The sequence below is a fragment of the Impatiens glandulifera genome, chromosome 9 (assembly GCF_907164915.1).
Source record: "Impatiens glandulifera chromosome 9, dImpGla2.1, whole genome shotgun sequence".
NCBI lineage: Eukaryota > Viridiplantae > Streptophyta > Magnoliopsida > Ericales > Balsaminaceae > Impatiens > Impatiens glandulifera.
In genome coordinates, this window is record NC_061870.1 from 32881367 (window position 1) to 32903922 (window position 22556).

Here is a 22556-nt window from a genome sequence, read left to right on the forward strand (position 1 = left end):
AGGTAATCCTACTTCTCTCTTCAATTTCTTCGCCTTTTCTTTTCTGGGTTGAATCAGAAAAATAAAAAGAAGAAGAAGAAGAAGCTAAGCATGGATCACATTAAAGGAGAAATTCAGCTTTGCATAAGCAAAATTGTAAACATTACCATATTACATTGTTCTCTTCTCTCAACGGAACATCCCATTCTTTGTGGCACTTCCTTATTCCTCCTACTTGTATACGTCTTTCTTCCTTCCCTTTTCTATTTCTTACTTTACTCTTTCCCCATTGTCGTCATCATCACCGTCGCTGTTAAATTTGCTATCGATCATCGCCCCTGTAACAAAAAAAACATCAAACAAGAAGAACAGATCAGTACCCAAACCACTACTACTCCCGCGCTTCAGGCTAGAACCAAGTCCTTCAATAGGGCTCACTCGGTTAGACGACGCAGGGAGCAGCAGAGTAAGGTAGAAGAAAAAGACATGGTCTCTTCGATGCAAGGAGCATCAGATATATTGGTTGATAAGGCTGCCCTAATTGAGGACAACCCGAAAGATATCCAAGAGGTGAAAGTAGACGACAATGCCAACAACAATCGTATTGAGGGCTCGCCAGCTGTTGTTTCGGAGAGGGTAGTGAAAAATGAGAAGAAAGGTTCATTCAAAGGAGGATATCATGATGGGAGAAGTTCGGATGAAGATCAAGAAGAAGAAAAGAAAGCCCTAGAATGGACGGAAGATGATCAAAGGAACCTAACAGATCTCGGGCTTTCAGAGATTGAAAGAAACAAAAGACTGGAGAGTTTAATAGCAAAGAGAATGGCTAGAAAGTTGTTAAGCATTCAAGTCCGTAAAACACTTATGAATATGGGGAACAACAAGCATCCTCATATTTCTTCAATTCTAGTACCAAAGGCCAATTCCGATTCTCAAATATCTCCCGTACCCGGTTCTGCCCCTTCAGTTCTTTTGCCAAATCGAAACCCCTTTGACCTTCCTTACGATTCGCATGAAGAAAAACCCAACCTAACCGGGGATGGCTTGCCAGAAGAGTTGGTCACGAACCAACCACCCAAGGACTTGATGTTCTGCCGGCACGTTAGCTTCAGCCAGGGGGTCCATTTCCCTTGCCCTGAAGAATTTGATAAAGACCGACCCGCCCCTTTCAATTTTGCAGACAAGCAAAGCATTCGGAGCATACCAGAATTCTCACGGTTAAGAAAGGAACCAGGTAATTTTAACCCCATTTTGTTTCATTTCCATTTCCAGTCTGATCTCTTTTGATAGTATTTAACATTTCCTTTGCTGTAATTGTAAAGAAAACAAAAGGGACCCAAATTTATCACCCAAAAAAGCTTCATCAAGAACTGGAGAAGGACTCCTTTACACAAACAAGAGAGTAATTCATACGCCAAGAAATTCTATAGATTCAGATATGCTTGTGGAGATGTCTGAGACGGCATCCCAGTTAGATTCAGCCTCCCTTGGGTTAGAGGATGACTTGGGCATTGCAAAACCATGGGCAGCCTCATCTCATCTTGCCGGGGTGGAAGAGAATGAATCAAGATCACGGGAAGTTCATGAAGTTAGTGAAAAAGATGTTATAGCCGTCGGATTTGCAAGACTCAATCCCATATGTGATGATCATGTCTCATTAAACGAGATGATAGATGAGCCCGAGCCTGGTTTGGTAGCAGAACCGCCTGGTTTGGTAGCAGAACCGCCTGCTTTGTATCCGAATGATGACAGGTTAGTCGAGGCTAGTGGATCACATTCAACACACAACAACAATATCAACATCATCGAAGAACCTGGTGACCAAGAACAGGTCAGTGAACCATTTTACGACAAAGCAAAATAAACAAAACAAGCTAAAGGGTGTGATAACTTCCCAAAGATCATTGAACCATTTCCTATCTCTTTTGTATTTTCTGAAATTTCCCTCCAACTCTTTCCTTGTATATTCTTAGGAAAAATCAAGTCCTACTACAACGGAGAAGAACATTATGAATGATGTACCTGCAAATGACAATGATATCTTGGATTTTATCAAACAAACATATGGCGAAGGGAACTCAAATGGGCAAAGGTCTGCTCCCAGTGATGAAAATCATATGATTGCTGCTCCTAATGATGAAAATCAAACTAATGCTGCTCCCAGTGATGAAAATCATACTAATGTCTCATCTGAAGATATTATTGAAGATAGGCACAATGAATTAATAGACCAAAATGGGCACAACCAGATTGCTGGTTTGTCAGATTTGATTGTTCATAGGAACACCGACCACACAAATGACCAACAACCCATTATAGAATCAAAAGAACGACAGGAAACAATGATTGAAGGGGGGCCTTCAGACTCAAGCTCATCTTCAACTCCCGAATCTCCGTCTACCATGAAAGGCGAAACCGGTCAATTTGACGCGAATGAAGGAAATTCAGAGACAGTTGCATATGCAGGCCCATTAGACAGCGATGATGAGGCGGGTCCATCAAACGCGGTTCAAGAAACAGACACTGGTCCACCCTTTGGAAGTTCATCTCTATCTCCAAAATCTGTCCTGCAGAAGAAATTCTCAATGGCTTCAATTTCAAGCTCTGATCAGATCAACATGGAAACCCCACAACCTGAACAACAAAATGAAGATGTTATCAGTGTTTCACCATCATCTCAACATGACATCCAAACTATTCAACATGTAAGTAAACATATATTATTATCCCACAAACAAACAACTCTATAGAACTACTAATAATGTTTTTGTTGTTGTTTCCATTAGGAACCATCTACTCATATCGAAACAAGACAAATTCCTTTAGAGGAAACAATGTCCAGCTCTACTGCCGACCCTGAAAGCGTCATTATAGGACCGACACAGACCCAAACTGTCGATGGCTTGAAAAATGAAGGAGAGGTAGGAATTTGTCTAATATGAATCACATACCAAAATAAGACAATATATGATAAGAAATTTTCCCCTTCTTTTAGGGAAGTCATAATGAAACTGTAAAGTTGGACGACAATGAAGAAAGAAACCAGGAGGCAACCGAATCAGTCGAAGTTGACAAAGACAAATCTAAGGAAACGTCAGAAGTGAAGCCTGTGGAAGAGTTAACATATAAGAATGAAGATGTAAATGTCATAAATGGAAGTTGAGAGGCTGGAATGAAACATCAACTGGCTTTAGTTAGTTTTTTTTTTACACCAATATTTTCTATTCTCATTATTGTTGTTTCCTGCCCAACAAATCAGGCAGCACCATCATCAGAGTTATTTAGAAATAGTATAAAGTAGTTAACACTCCCCAATTAAATTTCCATCTTCAAACATAATTGAACACCATATATTTCAGTGAATGAAGTCATGAAACTAGGCTTATATCAAAACAGTTTAATATGTTAAATCTGAATTCAATCAAACTGAAAAAAAAACAATAGATGATATTTAAGCTGCGGATTGAAGGTAAATGAGGGTCAAATTCAATATACCATTTTCGATAAAATAGTGAAAATGTAGCCTTGTCAAGAACATATGGGCTATTTTACAGAACATTTGTCGCCGATTTCTAGGTCAAATAGATTGAATAAAGTTCTAAACAGTATCACAGACAATTTGAAACTGATTCCTACTGATTCCTCTCATCATCATCTAGTGGACGATCTGAAAAGAAATAAATATAAGAATTTTTGGACGATCTGAAAAGAAATAAATATAAGAATTTTCGAAGGAAAAAATTATTGGTACAATCGTTTCAAAAAATTCATGTTACATGCATTCGTTTCAATTCAATAAATGGGACTTGTATTATTAGAGAATTTTGTAGATTTTATTGGCATTTAAAATTCTTATTTATTTTATTATTATTATTTTATTTTTCTCTCTTTTTGAACCCATCTTACTCTAAACAATGTTGACATTAAAAAAAGAGTGAAAAAGACTATTAATTATAAAAATTGTCATTCATTTTTCAATATAAATTAAGAAAGGAGTAATATGAGAGGAAATTTGGAAGAAAGAATACGACAAAAGAGAATAATGTGTCACTATATTACTGGTCAGACAAAAATATAAAAAATTAAATTTTCCAAATTTCCTATAATCATTTCTGGTAAATTAATTTTATAGAACAATATTATCCATTTATACCATAAAAATTGCAAAAAGTTAATTATTATATCATAGTCAATTTAAATAAACAGTTAAATTAACTTATAATTATATTAATTTATTATATTTTGGCGCTTAAAGGCCCTGATATCTCCGCTCACTGTTCTCAATTCCCTTTCAGTTAGCAGTAGATGATAGGGCCACAGTCCACACCTTTTGCTGCATATTTTGTCTCTCTTCTTCCGTGGAGAAAATCAACAACATGAACTGCATTTACAAGGATCCTAATCAACCGATCGAAGAGAGAGTCAAAGACTTGCTTTCCCGAATGACTCTTAGGGAGAAGATTGGCCAAATGTGTCAGATTGAGAGAAGAGCCGTCGCTTCTCACGACATCATCAGAGACTTCGGGATCGGTATTACTCTTTCTCTCTTTTGTTCTCTTAATCTTCCTGGAATGACCATACCGTGAAGTTCTGAGCGTCTTCTGTGTAAATTTTGTCCTGCTTTGCAATTGCAGGAAGCATACTCAGTGCTGGTGGAAGTGGACCGTCCACGCAAGCTCGACCATCGGATTGGGCGGATATGGTGGACGGATTTCAGAAAGCTGCACTACAGACGAGATTTGGCATCCCGCTCATCTACGGAATCGACGCAGTCCACGGCCACAACACTGTCTATGGAGCAACTATATTTCCTCACAATATCGGCATTGGAGCCACCAGGTTAACACTTTCTTTCTTCTCTCCATCTCTCTCTCTCCGATTGATATGAAAACGATTACCTAACTCGTGTTTCTATGATGCTGGTAGAGACGCAGATTTGGCACTAAAGATTGGTGCTATTACTGCTTTGGAAGTTAGAGCTACTGGAATTCAGTTCGTGTTTGCTCCTTGTGTCGCAGTAAGAGTATTAAATCTTATATTTCGGTGTTGTTTTGTCTCTCTTTTACTAAATCTTGTAATCTTATCTCAATCTTGAATTCGATATAACAGGTTGCCTAATTGATAACATAGAGCATAGAGGTTAATGAAACCGAATTTAATATTACTAAGAAATCAAAGATGCTAATTATGTATTTCTCTGTTTAGTATAAATTTCTGTTAGTACAAATTTCTGTTACAAAAGAGAATATCTTACCACTCCAATCTTTAACCATGCTTCTCATTTTACAATGTTGTGTGGACTATTTATCACCTCAAGCACTACAACTAGCCAACCATGCAGTTCTGCTTGTCGGACAAAGCTAGAATCTCATCCCATGCATTCCCATTTGTAGCAGGCTATTGATGGAGCTCCACCTATGAAGAATATGTATAGAACAGAAATTGCCTTAATTAATAAAGGCTACCAAATAACAATAATTTCAGTAATAATGCATGGAAGATGTGGTGTGTCACCTTAAGTTGGTATTTTGGTTACTCTTACCTGAATTTGATATAGTGCTCCTTTTCAAATAGTTTCCCTTTCTTTATCCTGTAGAAGTTAGACTCAACAGGACTGATGATAATTAGTGAAACTGATTTGTTGACTATACTAGAGATCAAATTATCCAAGTCACCTCCATGGAGCCTTTTCCACCTCTCAGATTTTGCACACCTCTATCTAAAAGTAGAAACAAAAGAAATCCATATTCCGTTAAGTGAGCTTTGACTAAGGTCTAAGTGCAGAACCTAAATAAATGTCAGTATTCAGCCCATTTCCTTGTAGTTCAATCCTGTCCACTGTCTGTTGGTGTATCTGATTATTTTCCTACTGCTCTTTTTCATTATTTTCTTTCATTCCTGTAGTATTAACATGCATGTCATTTTGTACATGATAGGTATGTAGGGATCCTCGATGGGGAAGAGCCTTTGAAAGCTACAGTGAAGACACTGAAGTTGTTAGACAGATGACTTCGACATTGTTGGGTTTGCAGGGGAAGCCACCACAAAACCATCCAAAGGGTTTTCCTTTTGTTGCTGGGAGGTAAAAGAACGAAAACATTACTTTTTCGCATAAAATGATATCTTTTATTGTATCGTTATTTTTTCATTAATTGAGTTGTGTCTGCTTTTATGTAACTGGTTGAAAAATATGTCTTTGGCCAATCCTTATAAATAAAGAGGAGCAATATGCTGTCCATGTGGAGAGAGATTTGTGTTATTTAGCCAAGCTCTCTGCTCTGCTCTGTTAAAACTTAAGGCACTTAATACTGTGTTAAAAGGGAAATTATATATATTTTGTAGCTTCAGAGAATTTTCAGAATGAGAAATATGTTTTCTAAACATGAGCATCCCTTGTTTTGGTTGTGCAAGGATGTATAAACAAGCTAAGTTTATTATTCTTTTTTTTTTGCTTGCATGCTATCGTGCACCAATCTTGTCACATTGAGCATGTTTTCATTGACAATATACATACTTTTGTCCCATTTTAAGTGCCAAATTAGATTTCATTTTATTATTTTTAACATTATAGGCTACCATCATTTAAAACTATTAGAAAATGCTCTCATCTGGAAAGTTAATTGGATGTGCATTTAAAATGTATTGCAATGATAAGTGAGGGTAAATCTGATGTAAATTTATTTTTTATTTTTTATACTGAAAGAAATAATTTATTACAAGTTTCAACGTATTGTTAAAATATTTTGTACATAGTGAAAATAAGGTTATTCAAAAATACATGTGAACTGCCCCCATCAAGAAGCCTTGGCCCTTGGACTGGCTTGATCAAACAACTTTTCATCAACTTTACTTCTTTTATATGTCATTAGCTCACTTGGGTTCCAATCTCCTTTCCTTACCATCTTATTGCACTGTCTTCTATTTAAGATAATTACCAGCTGAAGTTGCTTATATCTATCTCGTCCAAATGCCGATTTTGTGGGGTTTCTTTTATCCAGAACTAATGTAATCGCTTGTGCCAAGCATTTTGTTGGTGATGGGGGCACTGAAAATGGTATAAACGAGGGGAACACAGTTGCAACATATGATGACTTGGAATGTATCCACATGGCCCCTTATGTGGATTGTATTTCGCAAGGAGTTTGCACTGTTATGGCATCTTACTCCAGCTGGAATGGGAGCAGACTGCACTCCAATCACTTTCTTCTAACTGAGATTTTGAAAGATAAACTGGGATTTAAGGTTAGCTAATGTAAAGGTTCTCTAAGTAAAAATGGGACAATTCACTCCACATGCTAACATTTGAAATATTGTAGAATAGGTTCCTTTCACTTAAATGCTTTGCCTCTAGTATTATTTCCAGATGAGGTGGCATCTAGCTGTTATTGTGATATCCTCAGTGTCTGAATGCATAAATAGAAAGCTACAAATTGTATGTAATTAAAAGTTATAAGTAAATTTCCTATCTTAATGACCTAATTGTTTTCCAATATATAAATTTGCTAAATACTGCAATTCGTCACTTTAGTGTATTATGACTCTTTGACTGACGTATAGTTAATTTTCTCATTTGAGTGATTTCTAATGCATTTTATTTCACTTGTGGTTTTCTTTTTTGAACAGCTGAGAATTGCATACCATATTTATTCCCCTTTATCTTCTTTCAGTTTTATGGAACTCCATCATCATGTTTATTAGAGTTCCCTTTTATCTTCTTTTGGTTTTATGGAGTTCCGTCATTACCAAAGCTGCAAAAGTATGGAGCTAGTTATCATTGCTAAAAAATGGAACTTATTCTGCAGGGGTTTGTGATTTCAGACTGGGAAGGACTTGATCGTCTTTCTAATACCCAGTCAGATTACCGCAATTGCATTAAATCTGCAGTTAATGCTGGCATTGATATGGTAATGGATTAGTGTGAGTACAAGGATCTAAATGGTTTCATATTTTACTTCACTCGTTCACATCTACCCAATACCAAATTTCAGGTGATGGTTCCTTTTAAGTACACAGCGTTTGTTGAAGGTATGTTACAATTAGTGCAATCAGAAGAGATACAACTGTCCAGGGTTAACGATGCTGTTGCAAGAATTCTTAGAGTGAAGTTTGTTTCTGGACTCTTCGAGTATCCTATGGCTGACAGATCTCTGCTAGACAGAATCGGCTGTAAGGTAATATTTAAAAATCATGCTTTCAGGATTACATGAAAAGTTGAGAAATATAGTTTAGCGAAGGTCTCATTCACATTTACCCAATACCAAAGTCAGATAAATTAATAATTTTGGAGAAAATAAAATCATAACATTTTTTCGTTCATATGTGAACACAGATATAAGAGGTTTTACATCATTCCCCACAAATTGAGTTTTATCTCCCAATTGATTTTAAATTGTTATGTGATTGAGAATAAATAGAGATGAGAAGTGAAGAACTTTAGAAGAAGTTTCAATCCATTAATCAACATATACCCAACAGGATTATCTTCTAGTAATTAAATAGGTACTTACATAACTATTGTATTATATTCATAAAATCATAATCATTTTCCTACAACTAAAATCCCCAACATAAACTTCATTCTTAAATGTACTAAATATAGTAATTTATTATTTTCTTGACTCTTGATTTATTTATCTTCTAACACAATTTTTCCCCTCCAGCTACATAGAGACTTGGCACGGGAAGCAGTCCGTAAGTCCCTTGTGCTATTAAAAAATGGAAAGGACCCAAATAAACCATTCATTCCACTAGATAGGAATCCAAAAAAGATTCTGGTTGCTGGAACTCATGCTGATGATCTTGGATATCTATGTGGGGGATGGACAGCTACCTGGTGTGGGGGAAGTGGTAGAATCACAATTGGTAAGCATTTCAATGTCTAGATACTCTACTAAAGAATAATAATACAGAAACATGTACCATTTAGGCATTTTTATTGAAGATGTTAAGAAACAGATACTAAAGCTGTTTATGTGTACATTAATTGACCAAGAATATGATCTGTGAACTTAAGTGCTGAGACATGTTCACGTGTTGCTATGAAATATATAGCTTCCTGCATAGAACTACTAGATTTATCTTTCCTACTTGAAGGGCTGTTCTAATATGAGATTAAATGACCTGGCTATGATTCATGAACAATAACAAATAAGATTTTTGACATGTTTTCTTCTTCATTTATTACATTAGGTACTACTATTTTGGATGCGATTAAAGAGGTTGTGGGAAGCAATACAGAGGTTGTTTATCAATTAAATCCAACTGCAGAATCACTTGATGGTCAAGATTTCTGTTACGCGATTGTGGCTGTTGGTGAACCTCCTTACATTGAGTCTCTTGGGGATGACCCAGTGCTTAAGATTCCTTTCAATGGAGAAGAGATTGTTAATTTAGTGGCTGACAGAATCCCTACTCTGATGATTCTGGTATCAGGAAGACCCATGGTCTTAAATCCTTGTGTTATAGATAAATTAAATGCACTTGTTGCCGCCTGGTTGCCTGGAAGCGAAGGTGGGGATGGAATTGCAGACGTCCTATTTGGTGATTTTGAATTCCAAGGGAAACTTCCTTTAACATGGTTCAAAAATGTTGAACAATTACCTATGCACGTTGGGGAGAATTCTTATGATCCTCTTTTTCCCCTTGGCTTTGGACTGACAACAAAGATGCTGCTTCCAAGTTGATTTGATTATTTGCACGGACTTCACACGGAGGGGTTGGTTCTTCCTCATTGAGTCTCAGTGCTGACTCATTCTAAAGTAATTTGTTGCTGCTGGAGGTTTTGATATTGTACTGTATATATATTTATATTATTGTTCTATATATGTTATATTATCAATAAGTATTGAAACACAATAAAAGGAGTGAAATCTTTTATAGATTGTGATGAATATATTTAATCATAATATGATATATTTGTCTAGGTAGGAAGATTAATTGTTGAGAAATGATGGGTTGTACAAGTTGTAATGCAGGAAGGGACCATTTACATGAAGAGAAATCTAAGAAGAGGAAACCGGCAGCACTATTGTTCTCTTCTTTTTCTTCTGGCTTTCCTAATCAATCGGACCATTTGGGATATAAGTTGTGAGCAAATTGTGATGAAGATCCTCCTCCTCTTCCAGCAATAATGTAAGGTCCTCCGTTTCTCTGCAGATCCTCTTGGGCTTTCATTTTAAGCCCGTAGTGATCATAATAGGATGATCCCATCCCGTGAGGATGAGGATATGAATATGAAAGAGTGACGTAGTTTGGACTAGGCATCTGATTCTGATCTGATAATAAAGAGTTGAGCTTGGATATGGATGGCCTCTTAATTATGTTGTTAAAATCTGGGTCTGGGTCTGGGAGGTCGTGGGCGAGTGATGTGGTTATATCATGAATGCTTGCTCTCCTTCTCTTAGATGTCTTAGCCTGATCTAATTTGCCTGATCCTGAATTAGTTAGTGAATGCTGCTGCCTGAGAAAGTACTTCTGGGCATGGCTGGCCACCTGAGTAGGCGTCCTCGTTGTCACAATGTTTCTGGATATGTTCCTCCAATCTCCCTTTCCATATTTCTTGAGACCCATCAAGAACAACCTGTGTAAGTAGTTATTATTAAACTCCTTAATTTCATGCATTATTATGTGATGGATCAATTGAAAGCAGTAGTAAGTAACGTACCTGTGCTCTTCTTCTGTCCAGGGAACACCCTTCTTCCTCTCCTGCTCTGCCGGCCTCAGCCACAACCTTCGCTGCTGCTGCTGCTGCTGCTTCCCTCCGGCGGTGGCGGCCTGTACATGGCTCTGCCTTAATTTATCACCGAATCCCCAGTCCATGGTGAAATTAGGAGGAGACTTGGTTTTACTCGATCCATGGATCATCGGGATCATGCCGGCCTCTATGCTGCTCACGTCATCCTCCAACTCCTTGTACTTCCTCATGACATCGCCGGATGTCTTTCCGGGGATCATGGCCGCCACTCTCTGCCACCTGTCAGGTGTTTCCCTGTCGTATACGGCTAGAGCGTTCTCGAATTTCTTGTTCTCCTCCGGGGTCCATTTCGTAATTATGTTCTCTTCTTCGAACAGCCAACAATTATTATGATTATTTGATCCCGAAAGATAGGTTGGTTCTGGTGAAGAAGAAGAAAGAATGTCCATTTGCCAATTCATAACAATATCCATTTCTCACTCACTCACTCCCTAATGAATCAACATCTCCAATTCATTGTCAGAATGAGCTCAACAATTGCTAGAGACACTAACTCCACCATCGCATGGAAAAAGAGAGAGAGAAAAGGTGAATAGTGCATATGATGAATCTCAAAATATAGATATAAGAAATCGGAGAAGATGATTCAGGTTCAGGTTCAGGCAAAGAAAAAAGATTCACAGCCTTGAGATATATAAATGAGGAACAACTTCAACTTGAAGCAAAATCTCTATAACTTTTTCCACCCAAAAGAAAGAAAAATCATAGAGAGGGAGGGAATGATTCGTGACAGAGTGGCTTTTATAAAAAAAAAAAAAAAAAGAAGAAAAAAAAGTTCATGGAGTGGGTTGTGGCCTGTGGGTACGCTTGTTTTGTCCATAATTTTGATTAACATGAACCAAATAAGTTTAGTAACAGTACATTAATATTAACTTGGGTTAATTAAAGAGAAAATAATGGTTTAATTTATAATAATGCAAGAAAAGAAAGGTGTTAAATGAAGATGATAATATAAGAAAGATGATGGTTTAATTGACTTTGACGACACATTAATTGGTGTAGTGCAGACAGGTCACATTTATTGGGACCTCCTCCTCCAACATCGCAGCCCGGCCCTATCCAAAATGCGACAACACCTTCCAATCCCCTCCCTATTAGCTACGCTGTCACTGACTCACTCACTATCTCTCTATCAATTTTCTTTCTTTTTTTCATTTTTATTTTTAGAACCCAATCCAATTGTTGGTTGGATTTTATAGATTTTAATGTAATTACACCAATATTTATTATAATATTTGGGGTTATAAGTGATTCCCTTCCAAACACAATGTTATAAATTGTTTTTGGAATGTCATGATTGATTTGGGTACGTTCTTTAATTATTACTATTATGTGGTTGAGCTGGGATTAATATTATTTATTGTATTGTAGTTTTAGTTGTGTAGGGCATGCACATGACGTGAATTTTTGGAACAAATATTTCCATTAATGGAAAATATCCTATGTTCCTTCTTAGACCGTGCATCCTCTGGTTCATGTGCATCTCCATGTCCATTCCATTTTTGTCATTTATTTATATACTACTTACTAATCAAAGTGTCTTTTTTTAATCAGGGTTCAAAATTAGTTTTTAACCTGTCTACAAAAATTTACAAATTTCATTACAAGAGTATCGCCTAACAAAATAAACATCTAATATGTATATGGTTTTAATTAATAGAGTATAAACCAATTTATAATGTCTGGATTTATACAATTCCATCTCAAAACAATCCTATTGAAACATATATATATATATATATAATATATAATAGTTAATCGGACATTAATCGACATATACGGATTAATGATTAATTGGATTAATCGGGATTAATCGAATTAATCGTTTTTAGCCTAAACACATTATTTTTAAAGAATAATACTAAATTTCATTCATAAAAAGTTAAAAACACACTCAAATTCATAGAGAGTCGCATTGGATACTAAAATTATCGTCCAAAAGCATATAAAGTTATAAACTAAAGTCTAAAACACATCCACAAACACATCAATCTTCGTCCCATCATTATTTTTATCAATGTCTTCTTGTTCTGATACAAAACCTTATTCTTTGCAAGGTTCTCTCAATTGGACATCATCGTCATCTGCATATCTTACGCTCCTTCTCGGTTGAAGTATTTCATCTGCAAGTGTGTCACCAAGCTCCATATGTGTCTCTCCGATAATGGGATCAATCTCCTCATCAACATCCGGCTCAACATCTTGTGCTCCATCAACCATCATATGTTGAGCTTTGTTGTAATCACTAGCTTCTAGAATGTCATTCTTTTTCTTCTTACAAAAATGTTGAATTAATCTAGAATAACAACAAACTTGTGATATCTTTGTGTGAATTTTTGCACAAGCATAAAAAAGCAACCACGGAGATGTTTCGTTATATAGTGGATCCTATAAACATATCTGTCTGAAACCTTGATATCTACGATTGATGTATTAACATGATCTAAATAAATAAAGCGATAAAGGAGAAAACAGTGTCAAGAGTAGGCATAAAAAATTAAGAGAAAAATATTTACCAGTGAGAACACGATTTGGAATGAAAGATCAACAATGGTGACGCCGATTTAGGCTCTCTGGACGAGATGATCGGCGGCTTGAGTAAGAGAGAGAGGGTAATAAGTACAAAAGTGAGAAAATAAAATTGGGAGAAAATTATTTATATTCTTTAGAATATAAATTTTACATGTTAATAAAAAATTAGACCGAGTTTGACCCGAGTTAACTGGGTTCGACCCGGATTGACCGTTGACCGATTTTTGGTTACCGATTAGCAAAAAACGGGACGTTTTTTTTTTCGATTTCCGATTAATCGCGGATTAATCTCGTTTTTTAACCTTGTATATATATATAATATGATGTTGTTATGACTTGTTTCGTAAGGTGTGTTTATGAGTTCTTGATTTCAAGAATCAAGTTCTTGATCTCTAGGACCGGGTGGAAATTCTATAATCAAAGGGTAGTGGAAGGTTTTTAATAGAGAATTTGGGATGAAGGATAGAAGAACCAAGGGTGAGAAGAGAAATATTGTTGGTCTATACCAAATAATCCAAAATAAATAATAATAGACAAATGAGGGTGAAGTTCATATCTTCATTATTCCATTCATGGGTCATTGGGGAAGAAAGATCAGCCTTATATATGTGATGTCTTGCCCCAGAATATTCGGTTACAACTACTTAGAAAATAACAGAATTCAGTTTGTAAAATAAAAAGGGAAAACAAAACAAAATATTAAAACAACAAATAGAAATCTGGCCCATGTGCACAATAGGACCGAGAAAGGTGCCGAGAAAGGTTGCTGGAATTATTTTAAGACCGAGGCCTTAATTTGGAGATCCTAACATATGCTTAATTTTCAAAGTATCCGGATTGCCGGATCGAGAGTTGTGGTTAATTTGAATATATATGTGAGAGTAATGGATATTTGAGTCGGATTGTGGGTTGACCCACCTATAAACTTGTATAACACTTTACATTTTAAATTTAATACCAAATTTGATAAATGCGGACGTTTTAACAATATAAATTCAACTTTTTAACCAACTAATATATATATATATATATATATATGATGCTTAATTTTTAAAATGTCCGGATTATCGGGTCGAGAGTTGTGGTTAATTTGAATATATATGTGAGAGTGAATTAAAAATACTATCATATTTCACCGTAATTTTTTTCTCAATTTTTATATTATTACTCGTGCAAATACAAAAAAATACATGTCAGCGTCATTAGTATTACTAATTAAGAAGCAAGTGTTCGGCTTAGTATAATTACTTTCAAATATTATTTACTTAGATTAAGTAAAATGAATATAAAACTTGTTTTACAACATTATATATAAAGAATAAAATAAGAGAAATTTTAATATTTGATTAATAATATGGAATATATGTTTAACTTAAATCTAAATAAATAACATCAAATAGCCAGTAAGAGGTGGAGATTGCTATAATGTGAATCAATTTGATTAAATCAAAATAATCAAGCATATTATTATTCATTGTTTTGTAGTTTGTTTATAGATTAATTTAAATTATTAGTTACTAAATATTTTAATTTTTAATCTAAATAATCTATTGTTACATCAAATAATTTAAACAAATTAAACAGTTTGTTTTGAAATAAATTCAAATCAAACAAGCCTTTGTAAAATAAACTCAAATCATACAAGTCTTTCTAACCCTATATTATAAGATTTTCACTCAAAATGCAATAACGGTCGCATTATAAACAATAATTTATCTTCAATCAAAAAAATCATTTTTAAACTATATTATCAATTTATTCTTTTTTACGTCAAGTTTTAAACTTTTTTAAATATTATCTATTTATATATCAATTTTACAAATTGAACCTAATAATCTTTTCCATTCAATTATAGAAAATTATGAATAATTTATACAAATAAAAAAATAAATTAAATATTATTAAATAAATACGAATTACACCCGTATGAGCACGAAAAATTAATCAAGACAAAACATTATTAAAAATCAAATTAGACGTTATTAAATAAACAAAATTCCTGGAAAAAATATATTAATAAAAAGTTATATAATAAAAACAAAATAATTAAACTAATTAATTAATTAATACTAAATATATAAAATACACCTATACTAATAATTAGAGGACTAAATTTCAATTTAATATTTTTTTATTAGTTTTTTAATAATGTAAACGCCAAATTTAAATTTTGTAGATTGAATTTTTGGAATGAGTTAGAGTGAGGATTCATATTTGGAAAAAAATGCATTGTAAATTTAAAATCTTATTTTATATGAAAATTATTTGAATAAATTATTAAAATCTTGTTTTATATTTAATATATAAATTTAATACAAATAAAAATAAAAACAATTTAATATAATAATTAATAAATTATGTAAATCAAAATATTAAAGTTGGGAATTCAATAAGTAGGAATATATATACTAATATAAATTATATAATGATGAGGTTATAAAATCTATTTTAGAATATGTAAATTAGAAAATGCAATTAATTTTTTAATGTGTAGTTAAGTTAATTTATTTTAGATGTAAGTTGATCTCGATTCATTTACTAAAGACCAAAAGTTTGAAGTGTGAATGCAAAGGATGGTAAGATCTTGCATATCATAGGATAGGAAGAATATTATAATTATCAATGAGCTTGTTACCATTTTTTAAATTTATCACTAGATTAAAATTAAATAAAAATTAAGCGTGAATAAAAGTTATAATTATTTAAAGTTACAATAAATGTATATATTTTTAAATAATTTATTATTTTATTTAAATTTATAAAATAAATAATTTATAATAGTATTATTTTTATTTTTTAAATAATACAATATTTATAATATATATAAATTAATATATATTATTTTAAAACGTTTGGAGGTTAATACATGAGTTTTAAAAAGTTACGGAATTAAAAAATTCTCTCAACATGTTTACATTTTTTTTAACCTCCACATACATTTTCTTAAGGTATTTTTTCTCTCATTAGGAAAAAGTTTGAAAGAAATTAAAAATATATTTTTTCTTGTCCCTTCTCATTTTTCTCACTTTAGACATTCTAAAGAAGTTAAAAAATATATTTTTTTTATTGGCCCGTCAAATGACTTTTATAGGATTTGAGGGTAGAAGAGGACGGCTAAGAACAGACAACAGTCCGTTATCTCTTGAAATGTGTGGATACATCTCATTCGGAGCACAAACTGTGATCACTGCTGAGAATTGAACTGCGCTTATCTTTGGAGGACTCCACTCAAAGTCGGGGACATATATCATATTTTTCTTTCCATTATTCAGATTTGAGTTTGTGTTATATTTTGTTTGATGCGACATTTTATTTAGTCGGATCAAATTTTTATGCCGTATTTTGTGATTCGAATAATTCACTCATTCAGTAGATTGTTGGTTGTTTATATCATTCGATTGTGTTGGTGATTTTTTCTCGAGTATGTGTTCGTCTCTTTCTTAGCAACAAAAGAAATAAAGTTATTAAATTTGAAGTTGTTTTTTCATTTTTCCAATAAAGTGTCATTGAATAAGATATTTCAGTTGGATGCCTTCTTTAAAATATTCACCCATTATTTCGATGGGTTTCTCACTTTTTTATCATATATGTATATGATCAGTTATCACTTGATATGACATTTATTTTTTATGTTGCTTACCACCATTGGTCAATGACAAAATTTAACGTCTCTCAGAATATTTTGTAGAGAATTTTAAGTATCCAAAACACAAAATTAGGAGATTGTTTGATCTTTATCATTGTAATTTTAATTATTACAAATATGTCATATTATTTAACCTCTCTAAGATTAAGATTTTGTTGACATCATTCTGCAATTTAATTTTAGATACGTAATTTTTTTGTTAGAATGAATGAAAATTATTTTAAAAAAATATATATAGATTATTTTAGTAATTTTATTGTTAAATTAAGTGATTTTTTTTTTAATTTTCTGTATATATTTCAAAACAAAAGAGAATTTCAATCTAGACTAACTGGTGAGGTCAAGATGGAGATGACTTGTAGCAGTGACTTGTCTATCTCTACTAAAAATCATTCGGCACTAGAAAGAGAAAAGAGAGGCTAATAATAACTATGGCTGAAGAAAACAATAACGATGAACTTGTCGATCTCTATACTACTAAGGATGGGACGGTAGATTACAAAGGAGATCCCGCGGATAAACACAAAACTGGAACATGGAAAGCCTGTCCCTACATCCTAGGTATCATTTATTAATTACTTATATATATGTTCATATCATGTTATTGGGGATTTGAAAAATTACCTGCTGCTGCTGCTACTGCTACAGGAACCGAATGTAGCGAAACATTAGCATACTATGGAATGAGTTCAAACCTAGTCCTTTATTTCAAGCATCAGCTGAACCAAACAAGCGCTGCGGCAGCCAAGAATCAGTCCAATTGGTCTGGAACATGCTATATCACGCCTCTCCTCGGTGCTTTTCTCGCCGATGCCTATTTCGGAAGATACTGGACAATTGCCATCTTCTGCATAATCTATCTTCTTGTATATATTATATATACATATATATGGAAATTAATTAATTAATAATTCTCACAATTATACATGTTTTAATTAAGTTTTACTTTTATTACAGGGAATGACGCTATTGACCCTGTCGGCGGTGGTGCCAGGGTTAAAGCCAACGTGCTATGGGAAAGACAACTGCCGCAGGGTCGGCCCTGAGATTTTGAGGCCCTATGCAAATTTAAATTTTGGGACCCCTAAAATAGTAAAAAAAAAAAAATTTAATTTTAATTAATAAAATAAAATATAAATAATTAATATATTATAATACGAGACTAAAAAGGAGATATAAAAATTATTTTTATAATATATATTTAATATTAAAGGAGAAAAAAGAGGAAAAAATAATATTAATAATATAATATTATTAAATATAAAAAAAATGGGGGCACTATGCAAGTGCATTGGTTGCCTTACTCCGGCCCTGCTGCCACGCCACAGGATAGAGCGCTGCCTGCTTCGTCGCGCTTTACATGATCGCTCTCGGAACCGGAGGGATAAAGCCATGCGTCTCGTCTTACGGCGCCGATCAATTCGATGACGCCGACGAGGGGGAGAAGAAGCATAAGAGCTCCTTCTTCAACTGGTTTTACTTCTCCATAAATGTCGGCGGCCTAATCGCTACTTCCGTCCTAGTTTACGTGCAGGAAAACGTTGGGTGGGGATGGGGATTTGGAATCCCGGCCGTGTTCATGGCTGTCGCCGTAATAACCTTCTTTTCCGGGACACGTCTGTACAGGAATCAGAAGCCTGGTGGCAGTCCGCTTACTCGTATCTGTCAAGTGCTCGTAGCCTGTTTGAGAAAATACCGAGTTCAGATTCCTCAAGATAAGTCTCTTTTATACGAAACAACCGATGCTGAATCTGTTATTAAGGGAAGTCGAAAGCTTGATCACACTTCTGACTTCAGATTCTTAGACAAAGCGGCGGTGGAGATTCCGTCAGACTCGAAACAAGATCCATGGAGGATTTGCACCGTGACCCAAGTAGAGGAACTGAAAGCAATCGTCCGATTGCTTCCAGTTTGGGCGTCTGTAATCATATTCGCCCTAGTTTACAACCAAATGAGCAATTTCTTCGTCCTTCAAGGCGAATTAATGGACACTCGTCTCGGAAACACAAACTTCCACATTCCGGCAGCATCCCTAACCATATTCGACACCATCAGCGTCATAATCTGGGTTCCAATTTACGACCGGATGATCGTCCCACTCACCAGAAGATTCACGGGTCACAACAGCGGTTTGACCCAACTACAGAGAATGGGGGTTGGCCTCTTCATATCAATCTTCTCCATGGTTTGTTCCGCGATCTTAGAGCTGGTGAGATTGAACATGGTGAGAAGACATAATTACTATACGTCGGATGAAATCCCATTGACAATATTTTGGCAAGTCCCACAATATTTTCTGATCGGTTGTGCGGAGGTTTTCACTTTCATTGGTCAGTTAGAGTTCTTCTACCAGCAAGCCCCTGACGCCATGAGAAGCCTTTGCTCTGCTTTATCTCTAACCACTATTGCACTTGGGAGTTATCTTAGCTCCTTTTTGATCACCATTGTTATCCATATCACTGCCAGAGATGGGAAGCCGGGATGGCTGCCTGATAATTTGAACTATGGCCATCTTGATTATTTCTTCTGGTTATTGGCTGTTTTGAGTGGGTTAAATTTGGTGGCTTTTCTCTTTGTTGCAAAATGGTACACTTACAAAAGGCCGGTTGGGACTCTCAATGGATGATGAATTGATGAGAAAGCATTCAAGTCTTTATTATTATTATTATTATCATCAATTATGATTGTTTTAAACTGTATAATGTTTGAGGTTCGAGTTCGCGGCAAGTTCTACTCTTTGTCGTGTGTTTGTGGGATATGGCTTAACATTGACCACATTTTTAGTATAGATGTATATAATTATGTGAAAATTGTAAAACATATACCCATTAAGTATTGATGTTTCTTCTTAAAGTGTTGTTCTTAAATCAAATATAACAATGATTTATGTTAAATTCTCAAAGAAGAGATCCAAAAATTGACAGCTAAATAGTATAATTATATAGGAGTTAATTATATAGTACATCAAGCATCAATTTCTATTCATTTCATTTTCAGTAAGTCTTCAAACTCTATAATATAGACAATTCAATCTTCTTCGTTAGTCTATCCACATTAACCTCAATGAAAATGTATTTTTTTTTTTTCCATTCAATACGAGCCTTTAACCTTTGAAACTTTAGTTTTAGATTTTTCTAAAAGCCAATTTAACATCCTTCTTCCTCTTAATTAATAATGCCGAGATTGTACACAAATTCTCCTAATAAAATATTCGCAATGCTCATTAACCATCTACTTCTTGATTGTTCTATTTCCTTTTATCCAGTAAACCAGCTCTTCTGCCGATTCACCAAGAATTCCAGCAACAATGATTGGGTAATCATCAATTCCTTTTTTGATTCAAGGCAATCCCCTCCTTTTTCCATAGCCATCACAATCTCATTCATCAACAATTTTGATAGCTCCGATTCTTCTTCCACCTTTTGTACAAGGATCTTTGTTGACTTCATCCCGGAGTTGTAATTACTCTGTTGTTGTATGGGTAACCTCCTCCTTTTAGACATTTCCGCCAATAGCAAGACAAAAACAGGGGAATAGTTGGTGATGTCGAAAAGGGTGGACTGGTTCACTACTATCCGTCTTGACTCCGTGTTAAATTCTTAAAAAACGGAGAGAAACTTGAAAATAAATTATTGTTGCAATTGTTTATCGAAAAATATAAAGGGAATGATAAATAATGTGTTGGGTTCAGAGGGACGATCTTCCGTCAATATATTTTGGGTTCAGCTGAGTATTAACCAAACGCCAAAGACTCCTCCAAAAGTGACTTACAAAGCGAGTGTCCCGATCAGAAACTATGAAGGCGATACACATCCCTGAAATAAAGCTGTGCAACAGCCACAGCATCAGAGGTTTTCTTGCAGGGAATAATTGAACCATCTTCGAGAATCGGTCAACCACCACAAAAATCGAATCAGAACCACGCTGGGTACGTGGCAGCCCAAGGACAAAATCCATACTGACATCAGACCATGGTTGAGTGGGAATAGGCAGAGGCAAGTATAACCCGGCAATAGTCGAAGCGCCCTTAGCCAACTGACAAACACGACAGCGAGCAACAAAACGCCCCACCTCTTTGCGCATTGAAGGCCAGAAATAAGAAGCTGCAAGAAGCTGGAAGGTACGATCACGCCCAACATGGCCTTTCGAGATTATTTTGGTGCTAAATTCCGATTTAAAGTCTCTTAGGATCCGATTATCATTAAAATGGGATGTAAACTGTCTAGATGGAAAAGTAAAATAATCTCGAAAGGGGGTCGGTTAATCCTCATTAAGAGTGTGTTGTCATCTATGCTCACATATATGATGTTGTTATTCATTCTCCTAATGAGTATGAAAGTGAAAATGGAGAGAATAATGTGTAAATTTTTATAAGAATTTTCTAACTCATTTTATCATCTAGTAGAGATATAGTTAAATGTTTTAAAGATCAAGGAGCTCTAAATATTCGAGATCTTATTTATTTTAATAAGTTCTTATATCAAAATGATGTAGTAGATTTGCAATGGAGCCGAATAATCTTTGGGCATCGATAATCAGATGTAAATATGGTAATGATTAGTCTGGTTGGTTCACCAAAATGTCTAATTATCTAGTAGGGTGTAGCATTTGGAGGGAAATTTATTCTATGTGGAAAAAAAATCGTGATCAGTCTAAATTCATTGTGGAGGATGAATCTTCAATTAGATTTTGGGATGACATTTGGTGTAACATCAAAAGTCTAACTACGACATATCCTGAGATTATTTACATTGTTACATGTAGAAATGTCACCGTTAAGGACATGTTTGATCATCGGTCTAGTGGATTCGCTAACCGAATTAGATAAAAAATGAGATTAAACATTATGGAGATTTCATCTCATAATAGAGTTTTACTTTTGGTATGACGCAAGTGCCGTCGTTTGAACAAAACGTTATACGTTGGCAATATATGAATAATTTCAATGTGGGACATTACTACAAGTTGTTCGCTAAGATGATTCCATATATTTTTTGTTAGAAAAACTTTCTTTGGATGGAATCAATGATTTCATCAAATATCTCGTTCTTTGGATGGAATGTTATTATTGGTGGGATTCTAACAGATAATATGTGCATGAAAAAATGTTGTATTATGGTTAGAAGAGGTTGAATCGGAAAAATCACTTACTTTTGCATTGTCGATGGGTGACTAGTATTTAAAGTCTTTTGTGGAGTATTATTGTGATTTATTAGGTTGATGTCTGAGTCATTGGGTAGTTGTTCAGTAATTTGGATTGATGCAACTGATATGACATGCCTACATATTTGAGTTATCAACCCCATTATTTGTTGGTGAACTATCTGGTAGGAGATAAATCGTCGAACTTTCAATGATCATAATCATTTGATGTATATCATTCATAATATTATTATTAATATGTTTTCTGAGATTCGTTCAGGAAGGTCTGTAGAGTGACTAGAATTTATTAGAGAGTTAATCGTTTTTTCGAAAATTTACGAGTTCGATAACTTATTGAGTATCGTTTTTTTTTCTTATTTTATTCTTTTCATGTCATGATTTGTCGTTATGCTTAAACGTTTTTTTATTTATTTTTAATATACTTAAATATTTTTTAAAAAAAAGTAAAAAAGTTAAAGAAAAAACATTTCTAAACAAGTTTCA

General features: G+C 34.4%; 4 protein-coding genes across 4 annotated transcripts; 3 read left to right on the top strand and 1 right to left on the bottom strand.

Annotated features, from left to right (window-relative positions):
- Positions 1 to 85: 85 nt before the first annotated feature.
- On the top strand, positions 86 to 3286 carry LOC124915287. Its single transcript, XM_047455979.1, has 5 exons — positions 86 to 1213; positions 1302 to 1810; positions 1953 to 2684; positions 2766 to 2900; positions 2975 to 3286. Exons 1-5 carry the CDS (start codon positions 91 to 93, stop codon positions 3140 to 3142), a joined length of 2667 nt encoding a protein of 888 aa, XP_047311935.1. The 5' UTR covers positions 86 to 90; the 3' UTR covers positions 3143 to 3286.
- A 492-nt stretch (positions 3287 to 3778) lies between these two features.
- On the top strand, positions 3779 to 9889 carry LOC124916283 (beta-glucosidase BoGH3B-like). Its single transcript, XM_047457009.1, has 10 exons — positions 3779 to 3787; positions 4275 to 4509; positions 4614 to 4818; positions 4906 to 4996; positions 5916 to 6061; positions 6978 to 7221; positions 7782 to 7883; positions 7968 to 8150; positions 8640 to 8841; positions 9169 to 9889. Exons 1-10 carry the CDS (start codon positions 3779 to 3781, stop codon positions 9660 to 9662), a joined length of 1911 nt encoding a protein of 636 aa, XP_047312965.1. The 3' UTR covers positions 9663 to 9889.
- LOC124915288 (transcription factor DIVARICATA-like) lies at positions 9827 to 11434 on the bottom strand. Its single transcript, XM_047455980.1, has 2 exons — positions 10643 to 11434; positions 9827 to 10558 (listed from the first exon to the last, which is right to left on the bottom strand). Exons 1-2 carry the CDS (start codon positions 11143 to 11145, stop codon positions 10039 to 10041), a joined length of 1023 nt encoding a protein of 340 aa, XP_047311936.1. The 5' UTR covers positions 11146 to 11434; the 3' UTR covers positions 9827 to 10038.
- A 5907-nt stretch (positions 11435 to 17341) lies between these two features.
- LOC124916284 (protein NRT1/ PTR FAMILY 8.2-like) lies at positions 17342 to 19609 on the top strand. The gene is made up of 4 exons (XM_047457010.1): positions 17342 to 17471; positions 17559 to 17776; positions 17868 to 17945; positions 18244 to 19609. Exons 1-4 carry the CDS (start codon positions 17342 to 17344, stop codon positions 19534 to 19536), a joined length of 1719 nt encoding a protein of 572 aa, XP_047312966.1. The 3' UTR covers positions 19537 to 19609.
- Positions 19610 to 22556: the final 2947 nt, after the last annotated feature.

Bases quoted from the DNA above. Each gene is read 5' to 3' on its own strand.
- LOC124916284 (XM_047457010.1), top strand. From the start codon at position 17,342: ATGGCTGAAGAAAACAATAACGATGAACTTGTCGATCTCTATACTACT. The intron at 17,472-17,558 runs GTATCATTTATT...CTACTGCTACAG, and splicing joins AGCCTGTCCCTACATCCTAG to GAACCGAATGTAGCGAAACA. The intron at 17,946-18,243 runs GTCGGCCCTGAG...GCCACAGGATAG, and splicing joins GGAAAGACAACTGCCGCAGG to AGCGCTGCCTGCTTCGTCGC.
- LOC124915288 (XM_047455980.1), bottom strand. From the start codon at position 11,145: ATGGATATTGTTATGAATTGGCAAATGGACATTCTTTCTTCTTCTTCA. The intron at 10,559-10,642 runs GTACGTTACTTA...CTACTTACACAG, and splicing joins TGGACAGAAGAAGAGCACAG to GTTGTTCTTGATGGGTCTCA.
- LOC124915287 (XM_047455979.1), top strand. From the start codon at position 91: ATGGATCACATTAAAGGAGAAATTCAGCTTTGCATAAGCAAAATTGTA. The intron at 1,811-1,952 runs GTCAGTGAACCA...GTATATTCTTAG, and splicing joins AACCTGGTGACCAAGAACAG to GAAAAATCAAGTCCTACTAC. The intron at 2,685-2,765 runs GTAAGTAAACAT...TGTTTCCATTAG, and splicing joins ACATCCAAACTATTCAACAT to GAACCATCTACTCATATCGA.
- LOC124916283 (XM_047457009.1), top strand. The intron at 7,884-7,967 runs GTAATGGATTAG...ACCAAATTTCAG, and splicing joins TTAATGCTGGCATTGATATG to GTGATGGTTCCTTTTAAGTA. The intron at 8,151-8,639 runs GTAATATTTAAA...TTTCCCCTCCAG, and splicing joins TAGACAGAATCGGCTGTAAG to CTACATAGAGACTTGGCACG.